We start from the raw sequence: 21,975 nt of genomic DNA on the forward strand, positions 1-21,975 counted from the left end.
ACTGCAATGGAATTTTCTCATCAACAACTTCCCAGCCATATCATAAAAATAAGACTTGTATTTATGACCATCATAAAACATGGTAGACCCTAACAATTGAGGACAGGTAAAGTGCTTTGGAAATTTACCTTGGAAATTCTGGTGTGAGAAGGAACTCGTTTTTTGCTTTGTTTTGTTTTGTTGTTAACAATTAGAGCCTTCCAGGGGCCGGCCTGGTGGCGCAGCGGTTAAGCGCGCACGTTCTGCTTCGGCAGCCTGGGGTTCACCAGTTCAGATCCCAGGTGCAGACATGGCACCGCTTGGCAAGCCATGCTGTGGTAGGTGTCCCACATATAAAGTAGAGGAAGATGGGCATGGATGTTAGCTCAGGGCCAGTCTTCCTCAGCGAAAAGAGGAGGATGGGCAGCAGTTAGCTCAGGGCTAATTTTCCTCAAAAAAAAAATATATAATAATAAAAAACAATTAGAGCCTTCCAAAAACAAAACAAGAAATTTCCCCCATAATTTCCCCCTAATAATATCCTGTAAAGGCAGGAGGTCCACCTGCTGGGATGCTGCAATGGGCACTTTTGATCTTATGGTCAATGAACTGGATGGCCTCAAATATCTTTACCAGCTTTGAAGTTTTATGGAGCTATAAGGAAAAAAAAATCTTAGTAATAAATTAGTTTCCGAAATGAATGGATTATGCAGATCTCTGTCTCTCTACTTCTGTCTCTGTCTCCCTCTCTTCACCAAGGATAGTGACAGAGCGCCCTACCATTAAAATGTCATGAGTCTTCTTTGTTTACACTGATCTAGGAATTTTTTTAAATTTTAAATAATGTTTCTTAAATCAAACCTTATAAAATGCTTAAAAGAAAGTATTCAATATTATAACATGATCCAAAAGAAACAAATGTCTCTATTTTGTTAGGTTTTATTTGTTTGTTTTTGCTGAGGAAGATTCGCCCTGAGCTAACATGTGTGCCAATCTTCCTCTATTTCATATGTGGGTCCCCACCACAGCATGGCCCCCAACCAGTGCTATATGTCTGCACCCAGTTTTTTCATACTTACTTACCATAGGATAAGTAATTTCTTAGGTACCAGAATGTTACTATTAAGTCTGCCTTTGCCTTGTGTCACTTTAGGTGTATTTTGCTGCTCCATATTTAAAAGTGATTCTAGTATGTAGGTATGAGAGAATCTGGAAATAAAAGCAGCACGCAGCCACAGGCCAAAGGGCTGCCACACTCTGGGGATTGGTGACACATCAAGTGCATTATCTTTCCCGCCCTAAGAGATCTTCTCCTCCTTCAGATCTCCCCACATGCCACCTTCCTTCAAATCTGTGATGGGTCTTTGTAAAAAAAAAAAAAAAGTTGTGTGGAAACCCTTTTTTCTGGTTGGTGATATTTCTGTGCTTAAATACTGTGCCAAACACAAGACTATTTTGTGAAAATGTAGGATTTAAAAATCTTTGGATCATCCATTCAAACCACTTAGTACAAATATTCTTCACAGTAATAGTTGTTTTCAGGTAAAGAAGATTCTCAGCTTCTGTGAAAATCTGGTCAGCTCTGCTGGGCTTGGAAACTATCTTAGGGATTACCGCAGTCAGCTTAAACCTCCCAACTATGAATTCATTTGGACCCTTAGGTAATATGCATAAGCATCTCTTGGAAGAAATGAAGCTGTAAAATGTATTTAGGAGAAAATAAAAGCAATTAGTAGAAGAAAAGATCTAAGATTTTTTAATATAGAAAAATTATGTACATGTATTATATATGTGATATTCTGATTAATATAAAAATAGAATAATTTAAAATTTTTAAACAGATGTCAACACTGAGAGAAGAAAAGAAAAGAATACCAAGATGATCACCAGCATAGCCTTCAGTGATCAGAATAAGCTTAAGAAGCATGATTATGGTTATAGAAGACGACAGTAAGACATTTTCAAACAGACAGGTGCACATATAGTTTTCTGGTCCTTGCGACTAAAGCAGAGCTGGGAAACAAGCAGTGCCAGCTCTGGAATTTCTTCACAGCACAGTTTTAGAAAAGAGAAACTGGTTGTAAGTAAGACAGGACCTGTCTTGGAGCTGCATTTGCATAGCAAGAATATGCTTTTCCTTAGATTGCATAATTTTTTGGGGTATCTTCAGAGAGGTGATAGAGACTGAGAGGATAACACCTCCTACAGAATTCTTTGCCAATAGCACTGAAATTGAAAGACTTGTATTCTTACCTTGGCTATGAGAATAATTATCTGTGTGACTTTGAGCACAATGTTTGGTCTCTCTGGAAATCATGTTTTGCCTTTATAAATTGGGTTAGAGGGACTAGAGAGTAACAAGGGGACTTGCAGTGCTGGGAATCTTTGATTTTCTGAATGATTCAGAAATCTGGATCAGATTCTGAATCTGGATGATTCAGAAAATTCCCTTTGACTTATAAGTGTAAGTTTTAGTCTAGGAAATATGGATCCATCCTCAGTCTAGAATATAAGGAAGTCTTGCCCCTCATCACAGCTGAGTGCTTTCACTTAATCCTAGAAGTTTGCAAGAGAATATTAGTGATAGAAAAGCTGAGCATCAATTAAATGTAGGATTTTAACAATGTCCTTTCACCCTGTTTTATTTTTCCTTATTTTTTTACATTGGACTCTTTAAAACAAGTGTCAAGTCTTGCTAATTTACTGTGCTGAAAACATAACATGTTCTTAAAAAAATAATGACAAATTCCTTTACATTGTGGTTCCTGGATGGGGCAGGAACACCAACCTATGCCATCATCTTTTAACCTTACCCCCTCTGTTAGTCATTCCTCTTACTTACAGGTGTACTATGAGAAATCTCAGAGACCACCACACCTGAAGAGATCTGATATTTAATGTGAAGCTAAAGGTGGCTTTCACCAGATCACACTGCGGGTAAAGCAATGAGAACTCCCAAATAAACACAATGGAGATGCTCACACATTTGGAGTTAGCACTGGACCTAAGTTCTCTCGTTAAGAATCATCTTTAGGCCAAGTGGGAATTTAATCTCTGCTTGGGGTTTTCCCCTGTGACATGGACTTGCCTACCTCTCAAGACTGCTTATTCTTTGGCCAGATCTTCTTTGGAGAATATTGCGTGTTAGGGTATGGATATGGCCAAGGGAGAGTAAATGGTATTATTGTATCTATAGCTGTTGTCAGGTGCCATTAACAACTTTTCAACAGGAACTGTTTCCCAAGACTTTTCCAGGAAGTAGCTTCAACACTGTCTTGGATGGAAGATGTCTGGCTGGCACTTTTGTTAAGAGGAGTGGGAGAAAAAGACAACCAGCATGTAGTGTCTACCCAGGATTAGGCACCTATAAATGTTCATCCCATAAATCATGATCACAATCTTGAGGAGTCAACATTATTATCCCATTTTACAGATGAGGAAACAGAGGCATAGAGCGAAGAGTTGTGTGGTCAGATTCAAACACAAGTTTGTTTTGCTTGCCCTATACTGTGCTGTCCCATCGTCCACGAGCATGACCAGTATAACCAGGAGGACCAGCACGGGACTCAGTTAAGCCCTCAGTTATGTCAGCTGCCTGCCAATTTTACTGCCACATGGGCATCTCTGGGTAACTTTTCCCTATGGGTTTAGCTCAACAAACTTACATAGGCAGAACAAAACAGGGTACCAGAGAACATTTGGGGAAATGAACAACGGAGCTCAATAGGTTATAGTAAAGTTTCCAGAATCTGCTGCTGGAGAAGTTTGGGAAATATGTTAAGGAGTTTGGTCAATGAGAAATCCAAATGAGTGTTTTTAGAAGGAAGGCAGGAGTTGCTCGTGTGTGTGTGTGTGTGTGTATTTCACCACAGAATCAAACAATCTTATAAATGAGCACCGAGTCTATCCCCAGTACCGTACCATGGACAGCACATGAGAAGGGGAGGGTGTTATCCTGGAGAGCTAAGACAAGCATTTCTAACATAAGAAATCACGAAAGAAAGTAAGACTAAGCAGGTAAACATTTTAAATAAACCACACTTTTCACCAGTAAATAGCTCACTAGATAAAAGAACTCACTTGGTTCTCAAATTTTAAAGTATGACTAATAAATGATAATCAAAATGATATTTACCATCATACATTTAGACAATTTAGAACATGATAATCAATTACATCAGTATTCACTGTTATATTTAGTACTATTTGAAATAAAGGTGAACTCATATCCACAGAATCTGTCAATATTCTTAAAAGAGAAATTATTGTCATTTGGAAAAATAAAGATTCTTACATTTTCCCTTGTGAAGAGCAATAAAATCGAAAACATAATAATTTTGATTAAAGATGATAGGGGTCAAACAAACAAGAAATTGAACTGCAATTTTCAAAAATAACATTTCAAATCTCATTCTGTATTTGCTCAATGATTTTGGAAGCTCCATATTTATTGATTGAAACGAAGAAGAGAAAATCAAATTGTCTTCACATATTTCCTTGCAGGAATTATAAACACATTATAGAAAAGCAAATGATACCATGAGAAAATACTCCTAGGTTTATAGCAAGCTAAAGCTGCTTGGAAGCAAGAAGATATGGACGGTGTCAATATCCCAGAATAAGGTTTATAGACAATAAATGATGATATTGGATAAATGGGTCCTAAAAGGGATGTGGTACAGCTCAGGACACAGAGAAGAATATGTTGTCCCAGATGCTGGCTGACTTGGTCCCATGGTCAGCCAGCAGAACCACCCTCAACTCTCCACCCTGCCCTGTACTTCTCTTCCTATAAATTAATCTGTATCTGTATCCATCTTTACCACCTTCTCAGGGCTATAAACTTTTCCAAAAAGGATTAAACAACTTCCATTGCATAGCATCAGTGTATAAAAGGGTGCCATAAGCAGCCTAAATGTTCTCTGAAGGCAGACTACACCCTTTCCATATTTGCATCATCTGGGTGGACCCATAGTAAGTACGTACTTAAGTTGTGCGATGTTCACAGATATGCAGGCACCCACTGCAGTGTTTCTTAATGTTCCATTTGGCCACCAGATGTCAGTGTATGATAAAGAATGCTATAACACCAGTGCTTGTTTCTAGCTCGAAAGGATTAAAAGGCAATTGTGATGAGTTGAATTTGCCAGAGGGGAAAAGAGCAAATAAATTCAAAACACAGTCCATTGGGAGAAGAAATGGAGAAGAGCTGAGAAGGGCTACGCCCCACTAACCCACAGTCTTTGATACTACATCCTACCAGATGGGAAAACTCATCTCCACTTTTTTAAAAAGTGCATCTAAAAGTCTGTTGTTGTTTATAAGAAGTTAAGTAAAATGAGCATAATAAACACACACTAATAGGAGCTCAATTAAATATAAATAGCTTAAACTAATTAGAAAAAATCCTAGATGTTGTAGAATTTGGATTAAGAATGTTCAAAATATATATCTGCATAAATTACTAGGCATTTAATAATCATATTGATGGGTATGTAAGTGAATTAAGAGCTAGAAAAAAAATCAAAGGAAGAAAGTCATATCACGTAGAAAATCAAATTTCCTGAACAGGACTCAAAGTGTTCAGGATTTCATAACTGAATTATAAAAATGTTGGTCTGATTAATTAACTAAAGCTTACAGTACAAAACATCAACTCTTTTGATATGTAAAAATAAAAAGTGAAGTTCTCAAGGCCTGTTGATTCTACTCCCTCAACATGGTTCAGATCCATCCATTTCTTTTCATTGCTGCTCCAACCCTGCACATGAGACAGTCAAAATCTCTCACCGTAATCACTCTGGCTGCCCTGCAGCTTCCCCTTTCAAATCTATTCTCCACCCTGCAGCCAAAGGGGTCTTTAAAAACAGAAATTGGATCATTCATTCCCTGCTTAGATCACCAGCACCTAATGCCTTCAGGCTAACACCCAGCCCCATGCAAGGCCTACAAGGCTCTTCAGGGTCTGCCTCCAGTTTACTCACTTAGCCTGACTTCTCCTCATCCCCAGGCTCCAGAACAGAATAACCTATGCACTCTCTACCCACCCGGCCTCTATGTGCACTGTTCTTTCTGCCTCATTCACACTTCACCATGTTAATTCCTACCCATGTACCACCTCCTCCAGGAATCCCATGATTTCTCCCTCCCTAATCTCACCTTCCCCCGCAACACACAGTAGGTTAGGTGCATATGTAAGTGCATGCCACAGCATTTACACAAGCTGTTCACTACTTCTCCATTACATCTTACACTCCTTCATTCTTAAATCTCACTTAGCACCCTCTAAACTCTCCATGAATGATCTTTGCCATCCTGTGGTTATTCCAAGGCGTAGAGATCTTATCTCAGTAACCCAAGGTCACACATACTTAGTTATTTGTAGAGCAGGGAGTAGGGTCCAGATACCTGAATCCAAGTCCTGGGCTCTTCTCAATGGCCTGGGCTACTTCCAATGGCCTTTAAGTAGGAACCACTTCATAGGAATATAGAAGAGATCATTATTAAATAGGAGTACTAATAAAAGTATTAAAGAAAAACAGATCTAGTAACTGTACAGATGTTAAGCCTTCAAAAATATTGCCATGAACTCAGGCAGAAAATTATTGAATTTGTCTGCTCCACCTTTTTAGAACCTGAATTAGGAATCTAAGATTGCTTTCCAAAAGCTAAATGGTTCTGCTTACTGGCTTTCACTTTTACGGATGTGGCCTCCACCTTGCTAATTGCTTTAGAACACTTGCTATATCTTGCATTGTCCTCATCAGTGTGTTTACAGCATTTTATAGGGCCCTTTCCTTTCCTCCGTCCACCCTCATTCTAATGTAATATATAAAAACTCATGATCTTCATAACCTAATATGTGTGTTCCCAGAAGTCTGCAGTCAGAATGACTTTACAGAATGTCAAAGAAGGAGATGAGGCCTCAGGTAAGTCTCTCTGGTAAATGACTATGTTGATTTCCACAGCAAAAGGGAGCACAAGAACTGGGAAGGGACTAAACAAGATGATCTGCGAAAATTTTCTTTTCCAAGGAGGCACTCCTTCTTGCCTGATGTTGCAGAGAACATGAGTCAATGAAACTCTCCAAGAATCCCTGAGGCAGCCGGGACTCTGGTTCATGGTTACTTCAGGGACCAGAGCTCCCACAGAAGCCTCTATCTTGGCCTACTAACAATAAGAAATAATCCCACTTTTCAAAAAGCATAAGAGTGATATTTGGAGTAGGAGGTCAACGGGAAACCTGTACTTCTTCAGACTCCTTTCGTGTAGATCTCTAAAGACATGTATTTGGGCCTCTGACCTAAGTTACCTATAGCACTCCCGCTCTCCACTGGAGCTATATATTCCAACCCTGGGTCTCAAACCTTAGTCAACGGCTGTTTAGTACTCTCAGGTGTCTAGAAGCCTCTCCTCTATGTCTCAGAAATGGGCTGAGGTCCTGCTGTGAGATGACTGCTTTCACCTGAACTCCCGCTGCTCAGCCTCATTCTTTGCACTAGAGCTCCTGGAACATTTGTGTATGCCTGAGAAGAGCACACAGTTGGAACAGCCTTAGGGCAATGACTGCTGGAACATGGAGATGCTCCCCAGGGGACAATTCTCTCATCATTGCAGTTAGCCTGGGTCTCCTAACTTTGTCACATAAAGCGTCTGTCCCCACTGGCCTGTGATACAGATATGCCATCATCCTTATGCTCACATTCCAACATTTCCATCCACTGAATACCAGATCAGTAAGAGAATTACAATTGGATCAAGAAAATAAAATATTTATAGAAAAGAAGAAGAAAAAAGGAATAAACCCTAAGTAGAGGGAGGGGATATGAAAAATTAGGCAGAAATAGGAAGAGAAGCTTTTGTAGACTTGGTATGTCATGGTGACATTTCAGCTCAGTGTGGTTGAGACCAGACTGTCCTACTCCTCAAGCACAGATATTTAAACCTCACAAGTTAGGAGTCACACAAGAGAGAGAAAGCATGGTTAATATTACTAAATGTCCCTTCTTCCAAAGTTGAAGCAGTTGGGAACTAGAAAATAAAAGCACATAGATTTCCTGAGTGAGGAGACCCTAGGGACTCTCAGACACAGTGTCACAGAGGAGGAGCAGAAATAGACGTCAGATGAGGAGGCTGGAAGGCATAAGAGCTAGCTGGGAGCCAAGAAATGGAAGCAAGGACTAGAATCTATTTCTTAAAGGACTCTGTAAGGAAAAGAAAAGAGTGAAATACGAGAATATGGTAAATGTGACAGCTGAATGCTTTAAGGTTGCAGAACAGAAATATGTTTTTCTACAGGCTGAGGGGATGGAACAAGTGGAGAAGGAGAAACTGAATGTTCAAGAAAGAGATAATTGCTAATCAAGCAAATTCCCAGGGCAAGTGGGAAAAGAAGCAAGGAAAGTCACAAGTAGAATAAAGATAGAAGAATTTGAGATAATGTTTATTATCTGATTTAAAAGAAAGAAGATTTTTTTCTTTTTTTCTGAGTAAGATTTGCCCTGAGCTAACATATGCTGCCAATCTTCCTCTTTTTGCTTGAGGAAGATTCACCCTGAGCTAATATCCATGACAATCTCCCTCTATTTTGTATGTGGGTTGCTGCCATAGCATGGCCGCCAAGTGATGTAAGTCTGTGCCGGGGAACCGAACCCAGGTCACTGAAGAGGAGTAGACTAAACTTAAACACTAGCCATGGGGCCAGCCCCAGGAAAATAAATTTTAAATGGAAATAGCTGTCTATGATAAAGACAGGGTCATGAATGGTGCTAATTTCAATTTTTCCCAAGTATCTTCAGCTACAAAAGAAGTTTCAAAAAGCAAGACATAGTAGACTCTCTTCTCTTTAATAAAATAAATTCAATAGGAATACCATTTAATTTTCCTCTCTCCCATTCTTGAAAGTTTTCTGGCAGTCATAACTGACACGATAATATTATTTACTTCCAAGTAGTCATTACATTTTTTAAAATTCTTTTCAGTATTCCTTAGTAGATAGTTTCACTAGATAAAAGTAACCACCTCAAGTTACCACATTTTAAACATAGGCTGATTTTTCCCTTGATTAGCAATCATTTTACTTTTTGCTGTTATATGATTAGAGACTCTCTTGACAGTTTCAAGTTGTTAAAATACTGTTTTTTTTCCTTCATTCTTTTGCTTCAAAAATCACTACACCAACCATTCGTGTAGGCAGAATAATAGTGCCAGAAAATAGGACACAGAGATTCAGCCACAACTATAACTACCAGTTAGAAATCAATGCTACAATTTTAGACAAACGAATGTAAAAATACTAATTTTTACTTCGTTCTTAATCAACTATGATACTCTAAGACACGTCTGTATGTAAAACTGGGTTTGGCATACTGATGACTATTAATACGAAGTGTGCTTCAAATTCAACATCAGGGCATGCCAGCTATGCTGATCATGAACATATATTTAGTATTTCTACAGTTCCTTTCATTGTGGGATCTCAAAGACACTTTAAGTCTCCATTACAATAGCAAGCCTAATTTAAACCAAGCATCAGGAAGGATATTGCCCCAAAAGCAAACTACAGGAAGTTCGGGTGAGTTTCCCACTCAACGTAATGTTTAAAATCTGAGAATAGCATTTAGGATTCAGGACAAATGTCTGTGAATTCTAAATCAATTTCAAGTCAATATGCTTGGGAAATAAAAAATACCAAAATATTCATGATGCAACTGTAGAACAGAAATGTTTAATTCTGTTACAAAGGAAAAAGAAAGGGAATATTCTTTTTTAGTGAGAGAATTTCAAGTATCATTAAGAATTGTCTAGGTTTGCTGGTGTCAGAAATAACAGGAAATCTACAACTGGTTAATTACCTTACATGTTATAATATTCAATGATATTTTACTAGTATTATTACCTTTGAGAAAGTGTTGAAATTAATTGCATTTACTAAATAAGAATTTTTAGGGGCCACACGAAGTGGAATTACTATCCCTAGATTGCCAATTTAGATAGCTCCACATGTTGATTTTTGTCAACCATTGAGAAATAAAATTTTAACATTAGATAATGCTTTACACGCCATTTACATAGCTTGAGAATCAGTATACATTTAATAATAAAATATTACTTGGTTAATATACTTAGCTAATATATAATTAGCCAACATACAATATACTTAGTTAATATAAATAAATATTACTCAGTTAACATACATAATATACGAAGTTAATAAAATATAATTAGTACGTTAATCAATATACTATATTTCATAAAAAAATATCTTTGATAGTTATATTCATGTGTTAACCACCAAAGCCTTTGTGTCCAGCATGAGAAGATAGCACTAGAGTAAAAGAAAACAGCTGACAATTTAACATATGTCGAAATACTTTGCTAATAGATTTTCCCCACATGGCCGTAAGTATCATTTTATAAATCCAAAGCCATTTCTAATACTCTAGGGATGCCTCAATTGTTAACTTCACTTCGGGTAAAAGCTCCTTTTAATGAAAATAGTCTGGAACATTATTATTATTTTTTTCAGTATGGAAATCTGGTCACTTCTGTATATTTATTTTAAAATTGATAACCTTACTGAACTCTCTTATTAGTTCCAATGGCTTTTCAGTTGTCTCCTGAAACTTTGTGAATACAATAACATATTAAGGCTCAATTACTGTGGTACATGCTTTAAATTTCTAATCATATCTAATCCTTACAAAAAACCTTAAGCAATAGTATATAGTCTAAGTTCAATAGACGTATTTCTTCATTAACCAAAGAAATAAGGGAAAGAGGAGAGACTCCTATGTAAAGTGCAAAGAGTTATGGGAATGGAAAGTGTTATTATAATTATTTCTCCACTGTATCATCCATCTCCATGCCTTTAACAAGCATTTCTCTTGATCCTCTTTTCTAGCAGCCAGCCAGTCATCTCCTGCCAAAAAGTCATGTCAACATATCCAAAAGCAAGCTCATCATCTTTCTCCACAGCTATTAAGTAACCATTTTTCTCCTATGAATTCCTGTAACATTGTGCTTTATCACTTAAAGGGTGTTTAGTACATTCTACTTCTTAATCTCCTCTATAGGAAAATATAATCCTTGAAACCGATACTAATGATTTATAAACCTTTGTAGCTCTCACAACACATATAGGCTCTCAGTGAACATAAGATGAACTCAACTGAATTCCAGCTTCTCACAGCTGGGCCCATATACTGACCCAGGGGGCATGAGGGTTGTCATCCTGGGGTACTGATGACGTGTCCCTCTCACTCACTTGGATGCCTTGAATATGCCCAGGTGCAGTGAGACACCCTCTTCCTGCTTCCCTCACTGGGACACATCCCAGAAACAGCAGGTGCAGAATGTGCGACATTCACGGGACTAGCAGAGGCACTACCCAGAAGGACCATGCAAGGAAGACCAAGATATGGCAGGAGAAGGTCCAAGATGGCGGCGTGAGTAGTCTTCTTTGTCTCTCCGCCTTCGAATCTACAACTAATTGGACATTCACCGCTTAACAAAGGATATCCATATAGCATCTCAGGACACCCGAGAGACCCACGCTGCTATACATTGGAAGGCGGACAGACTTCCCTCCGGGAGGAGGTGGAGATAGGTGAAAACTCTCCGACCCCGACCCCCGAACAGCCTAGTACCTACAAGCGGCTTTCTCCCAGCGGACGCCCCCAGAACATCACCACACACCAAGGGTAGGAGGGAGCGCACACCAGAGGAGCAATGGTGGAAACAGGTGACCAGAGCCCTACCTAAGCCCCCCGCAATTACACCTAAGCCCAGAAGGAAGCTCCAGAGTTACACACCGGAGGCGATGGGGAAAACCCCTACCCGCCATTAGCGGAGAGGCCCCGCCCAGCATCCACAACGCCGAGAGGCTCCCGGAGAGAATTCCAAATGGGGTGGTGGCCCGCCAGCTGCTACTGCTGGCCCCACTGACCGGGCTATTGCCCAGGAGGGGCTCGGGACTACTGGAGATCTCCTGGGAGAGGACTGGGGCTGGGTGGAGCTCCAGCGGCTGGCTCCGCGGCCCAGGGGGGAAACTCCAGAGTTCCGCCTGGGCAGCAGGCAAAGTCTCTACCTGCCATTAGCAGAGAGGCCCCGCCTAGCATCCACAATGCTGGGAAGCTTCTGGAGAGAATCCCAAATGGGGCGGCGGGCCGCCAGCTGCTGCCGCCAACCCCACTGACTGGGCTTTCGCCTCAGCGGGGCTTGGGGCTACCGGAGATCTCCTGGGAGAGGACTGGGGCTGGGTGGAGCTCCAGCAGCAGGCTCCAAGGCCCGGGGCGGAAACTCTGGAGTTGCCTCTGGGCACCAGGCAAAGTCTCTACCTGCCATTAGCAGAGAGGCCCCGCCCAGCATCCTCAATGCTGGGAGGGTCCCGAAGAGGAGAATCCCAGGCAGGGCAGCAGCCGGCCAGCTGCCACTGAACTCAAGGTCTCCGGCTATCCCCCAGACAGGGCAAGGGGCTCCCCGAGATCCTAGGGGAGAGGACTGGGGCTGGGTGGAGTTCCAGTGACCTGGCTCCATGGCCCAGGGGTAAACTCTACAGTCTCACAGCAGCCTCAGCGATAGCCTCTGCACAGCACTAGTAGAGAGTACCCACCCAGCAACCACAAGGCTGGAAGACCCTGGGACAAAAGTAGCATAGCTAGGTGAGCTAACCACAGACTGCAGAAGATGCCCACAGCTCTGCTGTGACCCATAGTGGACAAGTGAGATTTTCCGGGCGCCGACAGTGACAGAGCTGCAAATATAAGTGATCCTGCCCCTGGCTGCTGGGAAAGCCCATAACACCACTGCAGACCCTAAGGAGGGAGCACGTCTAGGTGGTCTGCAACAGTAGGCACCAGCAGCCTGAAGCCCCCTTGTGACGGGCCCCACAGCTGAAGAGGGAACCCACAGGACCACTGTGACTATGAGGATGGGCCCAGGCCCAATTAGCAACAGCTGATAGGGTTCCTGGTTGGTGCAGTATAAACAGCTGTCCCCCCACCACACCAGTAGAAACAAGTGGAAGCAGTAACTAAACTCTATCTCTATGTGGAGGCACAAATCTATACCATCAAGCAATATGAAAAAATATATTTAATCTCCAGAACAGAAGGAAAATGACAAATACACAGAAAACAATCCAAAAGACAATGAAATATTTAACCTAAATGATGATCACTTCAAAACAGCCATCATTAAAAAACTCAATGAGTTAAAAGAGAATTCAGATAGATAACTCAACGAGTTCAGGAGCTATGTCACAAAAGAGTTCGATACTATAAAGAATGAAACAGAAATACTGGAAATGAAGAACACAGTAGAGGAGATTAAGAAGAATCTAGATGCACTGAACAGTAGGGCTAATAATATGGAGGAAAGAATTAGCAATTTGGAAGATAGGAATATAGAAATGCTGCAGGCAGAGGAGGAGAGAGAACTAAGACTAAAAAGAAATGAAGAAACTCTCTGAGAATTATCCGATGCAATTAGGAGATGCAACGTAAGGATTATAGGTATACCTGAGGGAGAAGAGAGGGAGAAGTGGGCAGAAAGCCTATTCAAAGAAATAATGGCTGAGAACTTCCCAAACCTGGGGAGAGAGATGGAACTTCATGTGACAGAAGCCAATAGATCTCCAAACTTTATTAATGCAAGAAGACCAATGCCGAGGCATATAGTAGTGACGCTAGCAAAAGTCAATGACAAGGAGAGAATACTAAGGGCAACCAGGCAGAAGAAATTAACCTACAAAGGAACCCCCATCAGGCTATCAGCAGATTTCTCAGCAGAAACTTTACAAGCTAGAAGAGAGTGTAATGATATATTCAAAAATCTGAAGGACAAAAACCTGCAGCCGAGAATTCTCTACCCAGCAAAAATATCCTTCAAATACGATGGAGAAATAAAAACTTTCCCAGATAAACAAAAATTAAGGGAATTCATTGCCACAAAACCTCCTCTTCAAGAAATGCTCAGGAAAACCCTCATTCCTGAAAAATCAAAACAAGGAAAGGGGCTACAAAACCAAGAGCAAAGGAGATAAGTAGAAGGACAACAACAGAGAGTAGCAGCTCTCCATCAGAACAGACTAAACCATGGGATGAGAAACAAAGGAAATTGAAGACAACCGGAAAACAAGATATAAAATGGCAGTGGTAGGCCCCCACATTTCAATAATCACTCTAAATGTAAATGGATTGAACTCTCCAATCAAAAGACACAGAGTGGCAGGGTGGATCAAAGAACAAGACCCAACAATATGCTGCCTCCAGGAAACACACCACAGCCCCAAAGACAAACACAGACTCAGAGTGAATGGGTGGAAGACAATACTCCAAGCTAATAATGAACAAAAGAAAGCAGGTGTTGCCATACTTATATCAGTCAAAATAGACTTCAAAGCAAAACAGATAAAGAAAGACAAAGAGGGACAGTATATAATGATAAAAGGGACTCTCCACCAAGAAGACATAACACTTATAAATATATACACCCCCAACACAGGAGCACCAAAATTTGTAAAGCAACTCTTCACAGAACTAAAAGAAGACATCAACAACAATACAATAATAGTAGGGGACCTCAACACCCCATTAACACCAATGGATAGAACATCCAGACAGAAAATCAACAAGGAAATTATAGAATTAAATGAAAAGTTAGACCAGATGGACTTAATAGATATATATAGAACACTTCATCCAAAAGCAGCAGGTTACACATTCTTCTCAAGTGTGCATGGAACATTCTCAAGGATTGACCATATTTTGGGAAACAAAGCAAGCATCAATAAATACAAGAGAGTTGAAATAATATCAAGCATCTTTTCTGATCATAATGCTATGAAACTAGAAATCAGCTACAAGAATAAAGCAGAGAAAGGTGCAAAAATGTGGAGACTAAACAACACGCTACTGAACAAATAATGGATTATTGAAGAAATTAAAGAAGAAATCAGATATTATCTGGAGACAAATGAAAATGAGAACACATCATACCAAATAATTTGGGATGCAGCAAAGGCAGTCCTAAGAGGGAAATTCATTGCAATACAGGCTCACCTCACTGAACAAGAAAAAGCTCACATAAGCAAACTCAAATGACACCTAACAGAATTAGAAAAAGAAGATCAAACAAAGCCCAGAGTCAGTAGAAGGAGGGAAATAATAAAAATAAGAGCAGAAATAAATGATATTGAAACAAAAAAGACAGTAGAAAGGGTCAATGGAACAAAGAGTTGGTTCTTGGAAAAAATTAACAAAATCGACAAACCCTTAGCCAGACTCACCAAGAAAAGAAGAGAGAAATCTCAAATAAATAAAATTAGGAATGAGAGAGGAGAAATCACAACAGATACCAAAGAAATACAAGGGATCATAAGAGAATACTATGAAAAACTATATGCCAACAAATTGAACAACCTAGAAGAAATGGACAAATTCCTAGACTGTTACAACCTCCCCAAACTGAACCAGGAAGAAATGGAGAATCTGAATAGGCCAATCACAAGTGAAGAAATAGAAACAGTAATCAAAAACCTCCCCCAAAATAAGAGTCCAGGACCAGACGGCTTCTCTGGAGAATTCTACCAAACATTCAAAGAAGACTTAATACCTATTCTTCTCAAACTATTCCAGAAAATTGAGGAAGATGGAGTACTCCCTAACACATTCTATGAAGCCAACATCACTCTGATCCCCAAACCTGACAAGGACAACACAAAGAAGGAGAACTAAAGGTTGATATCACTGATGAACATAGATGCAAAAATCCTCAACAAAATTCTGGCAAACCGAATACAGCAATACATCAAAAAGATTATACACCATGATCAAGTGGGATTTATACCAGGGACACAGGGATGGTTCAACATCCACAAGTCAATCAACATGATACACTACATTAACAAAATGAGAAGCAAAAAACCACACGATCATCTCAATAGATGCAGAGAAAGCATTCGACAAGATCCAACACCCATTTATAATAAAAACTCTCAATAAAATGAGTATACAAGGAAAGTACCTCAACATAATAAAGCCATATATGACAAACCCACAGCCAACATCATACTCCATGGACAAAAACTGAAAGCCATCCCTCTGAGGACAGGAACAAGACAAGGGTGCCCACGTTCACCACTCCTATTCAACATAGGATTGGGGGGGGGGTTGGCCAGAGCAATTCAGCAGGAAAAAGAATTAAAAGGAATCCAAATAGGCAATGAAGAAGTAAAACTCTCACTGTTTGCAGACGACATGATCTTATATATAGAAAACCCCAAAGAATCCTTAGGAAAACTATTAGAAATAATCAACAGCTACAGCAAAGTTGCAGGGTATAAAATCAACATGCATAAAACAGTAGCATTTCTATACACTATCAATGAACTAACAGAAAAAGAACTCAAGAACTCAATCCCATTCACAATCGCGACAAAAAGAATAAAATACCTTGGGATAAATTTAACCAAGGAAGTGAAAGATCTATACAATGAAAACTACAAGACTTTCTTGAAAGAAATTGACGACGACATAAAGAGATGGAAAGACATTCCATGCACATGGATTGGAAGAATAAACATAGTTAAAATGTCCATACTACCTAAAGCAATCTACAGGTTCAACGCTATCCCAATCAGAATCCCAAGGACATTCTTTACAGAAATTGAACAAAGAACCCTAAAATTCATACGGGGCAACAAAAGACCGTGAATTGCTAAAGTAATTCTGAGTAAGAAAAACAAAGCCGGTGGCATCACAATCCCCGACTTCAAAACATACTACAAAGCTACAGTGATCAAAACAGCATGGTACTGGTACAAAAACAGGTCCACAGATCAATGGAACAGAATTGAAAGCCCAGAGATAAAACCACACATCTATGGACAGCTAATCTTTGACAAAGGAGCTGAAGGCCTACAGTGGAGAAAAGAAAGTCTCTTCAACAAATGCTGCTGGGAAAACTGGACAGCCACATGTAAAATAATGAAAATTGACCTTTCTTTTTCACCATTCACAAAAATAAACTCAAAATGGATCAAAGACCTAAAGATTAGGCCTAAAACAATAAGTCTTCTAGAAGAGAATATAGGCAGTACACTCTTTGACATCAGTTTCAAAAGAATCTTTTCGGACACTATAACTCCTCAGATGAGGGAAACAATAGAAAGAATAAACAAATGGTACTTCATCAGACTAAAGAGCTTCTTCAAGGCAAGGGAAAACAGGATTGAAACAAAAAAATGCCCACTAATTGGGAAGAAATATTTACAACCTACTTTTCCGACAAAGGATTAATCTCCATAATATACAAAGAACTCACACAGCTTAACAACAAAAAAACAAACAACTCAATCAAAATATGGGCAGAGGACATGAACAGACACTTCTCCAAAGAAGATATAAGTATGGCCAATAGACACATAAAAAGATGTTCATCATCACTAATCATCAGGGAAATGCAAATCAAAACTACACTAAGATATCACCTTACACCTGTTAGATTGGCAAAAACATACAAAACCAAGAGTGACAAATGTTGGAGAGGTTGTGGAGAAAAAGGAACCCTCATACACTGTTGGTGGGAATGGAAACTAGTGCAGCCACTATGGAAAACAGTATGGAGATTCCTCAAAAAGTTAAAAATAAAAATACCTTATGACCCAGCCATTCCACTACTGGGTTTCTATCCTAAGAACCTGAAATCAGCAATCCCAAGAGTCCCATGCACCCCTATGTTCACCACAGCATTATTTACAATAGCCAAGACGTGGAACCAACCTAAATGCCCAGAAACTGATGACTGGATAAAGAAGATATGGTATATATACACAACGGAATACTACTCAGCCATAAAAAAGGACCAAATTGTTCCATTCGCATCAACATGGATGGACCTTGAGGGTATCATGTTAAGCGAAATAAGCCAGACAGAGAAAGACGAACTCTATATGACTCCACTTATAGGTGGAAGTTAACATATAGACAAGGAGAACTGATCGGTGGTTACCAGGGAAAAGGGGGTGTGGGGGGAGGGCACAAATGGTGAAGTGGTGTACCCACAACATGACTAACAATAATGTACAACTGAAATCTCACAAGGTTGTAATCTATCATAATCTTAATAAAAAAAAAAGATATCACATGGTACCAGAAAGCCGAGTCTGTTTACCACTGATTTAAAATAAAGAAACTAAGGGCAGTTCTTTACCCAGGCACGATATAGATGCAGTCTACACCTAAGCTGCCCATGACATTTGTCCCTTTCATAATAAAGATGATCATCCAAATGATGAACTTTCCCTAAAATAGCCTGTGGGGTAGGAAGTTAACAGTGTACAGGGCTTCTACTTGTGTAGGACCTGGCCCCCTTAAACATAGTTGTTAGTTCCTTTAAAGATAAGTAGATTAGGCTCTGCCAAAATGTTGGATTCCTAATAAAAGAAATACATTATGTAGTTTATCCTACTATCAAAAGGCTCCAAGAGGGGTAAATCATTGTATACTATCTTGATGGCCCTCCATCCCCAATACATTTTTTTCAATGAAAGCATATAGCCCTCTGTGTACATCACCTGGATGCTTACATCAAATTCATTCAGAGCCGCAGCCAGCTCGCCGATGCCCGTGTGGCCTTTGGCTTCGTCAGTGGGCGAGGTAGCTTGAGCAGCATTGGAGATGCCAGCAATGGCCTCCTGGACTTGTTTGAACACATAGTCTCGGTTGGCTCTTGTGGCGGCAACATCGGGGTGGCGGAGAAATGCTTGGGAGGCCGTGTACAGCATTGTGGCATTCTTCTTCAGAGCCCCTCGGGCGGCTGCCATCTCATCCCGACAGTGAGGGTCCTTCAGCTCCTGTGTGTGCAAACCATGAAACCTGTCACATCCATGATGTTTGCCATGGAAGCGTTTGTAACAGAACTTAGAGTCACAGACTCTTACAATCACATTGAATTTTAGAAACTATCTACTCTCCCTTGTGCTCTCTCTAGCTGCCAGGACTTTGCATATACTGTTCCTTCTGTGTGAAATATCTGAACATCTCTCCTTCACCCTATCCTTTCACGTGGCATGACTTGATCCTCTGAGAACCCACTTTCCAACCAACTCTTCAAGCTATGTCTCTTTCTCTCCACTCCTACAGACCCCATTCCCTCCTATCATTAACCTTCATCATACTTTATTGTATTTCCTTATCTAAGTGTAAGTTTCCCTCCTATACTGTATGTCCAATGAGAGCAGGGAGCCCTGTCAACCTTGTTCAGTGGCTCTTTGATAATTAGCACCATGTCTGGCCCATAAAAAGGCATTCAGTAATATTGTGGAAAGAATGCAAAAACCAAGGCACCACAAGGTAAGTGGCTGGCATGGATCAGACATAGCTATCAGCAGACAGCAAACCCAAACTTCAGTCTTCTGATACTCTGCTTGTCTCCATTTTCAATTATAATTACAAACACAGGAAACAATTTCTGTTGATTTTTGATTAGTCCCTTATTGCCACTTCATCATCATTTTCAGAATAGGGTTCATTTTTCTAAAAAGTACCTTTTAATGCCAGCTCAATCATTGAGTTTAGGGAATAAAAAATAATATGTCAAAGATGACTTGGTTTCCTAGTTTTGGATGTCAAAAATCGCCACTGGGGAGTCTCTATTTTCAGCTTTAAGAGTACTGTTAAGAAAATGTTCATATCATTTTTGGAAATGTTAAAGGCAGTGCTGCTCTCTAAGAGCCATGTAGGATTGCCAGCTGAGAATCTCCGGGAGAATATTTTTCCAGCTCAAAAGATCATTAAAAGATATTTGAACTACTGGGGTTCTATTCCTATTTGCTCATTTGGTACATGAAACATAGATGACCTGGAAACAGTGAATTACATCTTCTCTTTTGTGTCAAAATAATTCTGAGACTAGCACATTACATGTGCTATCTAAGATTATCAGGACAAATGGACAATAAGTAATAAACAAATGAACCATTTATACTCCTTTGCTTAAGTACTAACAGATTTATGCCAGCCAACACAATTTCTAAATTGGTATTATTTATTTTTAGCCCTAAGGATGAACACAGATAAATAGGTAACAAACACGTGAGTGTATTCTTTATGCTGGCTGATAATCCAGGCAGTGCAGTTAGAAGATTTCTCCCCACTAGTCACGAAGGGCCTTATTAACCTCCAGAATACGTGGACCAAAAACTCCATATTCTATTCTGGGGTATCTAGACTTAAAAAAAAAAATCATCTAAATATGTAAGTAGGAGATTTGGGGAGCTGGGGGACAGGGGTGGGAAAGTCTCTCCATAAAGATATGTGAGGAAATATTCTTCAATCGCTTGAAAAAAAATTCCAAACAATCTAAATGTTGAATTATGAAGAACTGGTTAAGTAAACTACTGAAGCATTTACTTAATGGACTATGTGAATATCAAAACTCATTTCCAGAAAAGTAATAACACAGCTAATATTTATAAAATAAATAAGAGGGTAGACAATATGAACACTTTTATGCATAGTATAATTGTAAATATCTTAATGTATGAAGATAAATACCGAAAGCCAAAATAACAAAATATCAGCACCATTGTTTTGTGGGTAGTAGGGTGTTACGCGGCATTTTTTTTTTCTGTAAATTCTGCTTCTTTTTCTAAATTTTCTTGAAAGAGTCTGAACCAGCAATTAATTATAAACAAAATATTCATGAAATAAAAATAAATTATATTTATGGGTCTTCTCATATAAATATCTCATGTATTCCCATGGATTTCAATACCAGCTACATGCCAATCACTTGTGTTTTGATCTCCAACCCACAACTCTCTTCTACTGGACATTCTACATGGATATCTTGTAAGCATCTCAAAATCAATGTCTCTAAATATGAAATCTTGATTTCTAACCCCAGCTGGCCTCTTTCCAGTATTCCGCATCTAAGTTCACCACCATCTACCCATTTGCTCACACCAAAACCTCAGAAGTAAACTGGTTGCTGTCATTCCATAACTTCACACATCCAATTAATTCACTGGCAGGTCCTGAGTGTTCTCTTTTCAAAACAAACTTTGACTCCTTATACTTTTCTCCATTTCCACTGCTACCACACTAATGGGGACCACCACTATCTCTCATCTAGATTACTTCAGGCCCCTCCCAACTACAACTAGTCTCTCCTCCTCCACTCTACTACCTTTTTTGCAACATAAATAGAATAATATTAAAACGTAAATCAGAGACATTGATATCAAACTTTGGACTGTTCAAATACTATCTATTGACTTTCAATAAAATGCAGACACTGCAAGACTGTGAATGTCCTGGCCCTGCCTTTCTTCCCAACCTCCCCGATGGTTCACTGAGATGGAAATTCACTGTTTCGGGTTTTTTCTCCAGTTGTTTAAACAAGCTAAGTGGCCTTGGGTCTCCCAGCTGTGCTTCAGAGTATCTTCGCTCTGACCCATATTACATTTTGGGCAACCACACGAGATTCCACTTGAACAAAGAATTCTGCTGATGACGAAATACTTAAAAATCATCAGATAAACTAAAATCATGCGTGTGTACCTGTCACACAAAGGATATTGGAAGCTCTTTAGGGGAAGGAGCTAGATATTGGTCAACTTTATAATATCAGCATCACTTCAGCCTAGTACAGATGAATACTCAACAAATGTTTGTTGACTGGAACCTTCCTGTCAGTCATAGCGAACCAAAGAAAAAGTCACTAAGAATTGCTCCAAATGTTGAAGAATTCTGGGAACAGTCCAGAGGACAGGTGAAAGGATTTTAACTGACTCCTCCACATTTGGAGAAGCTTTTTCTTGGGAAAATGAATAAGAACACACTCTTCGGGGGGTCAACCCGGTGGTGTAGTGGTTAACTTTGCGTTCTCTGCTTCGGCAGCCTGGGGTTAGTGGGTTCGGATCCCAGGTAAAGACCTATGCACTTCTTATCAAGCCATGCTGAGGTGGTGTCCCACATAAAAAATAGAGGA

At 39.7% G+C, this 21,975-nt stretch overlaps 1 protein-coding gene across 9 annotated transcripts in view; it reads right to left on the minus strand.

Moving 5' to 3' along the window:
* The window catches only part of CTNNA2 (catenin alpha 2), a 1,085,794-nt gene that overhangs the window by 688,478 nt on the left and 375,341 nt on the right, over positions 1–21,975 (minus strand). For all 9 annotated transcript variants that reach the window (XM_001499457.6, XM_070236225.1, XM_005599873.4 and 6 more), the window contains exon 6: positions 18,569–18,835. In XM_001499457.6, coding sequence (XP_001499507.1) covers positions 18,569–18,835 — 267 coding nt within the window. The remainder of the gene's footprint in view (positions 1–18,568; positions 18,836–21,975) is intronic.

Source organism: Equus caballus, chromosome 15 (genome assembly GCF_041296265.1).
Source record: "Equus caballus isolate H_3958 breed thoroughbred chromosome 15, TB-T2T, whole genome shotgun sequence".
NCBI classification, from domain to species: domain Eukaryota; kingdom Metazoa; phylum Chordata; class Mammalia; order Perissodactyla; family Equidae; genus Equus; species Equus caballus.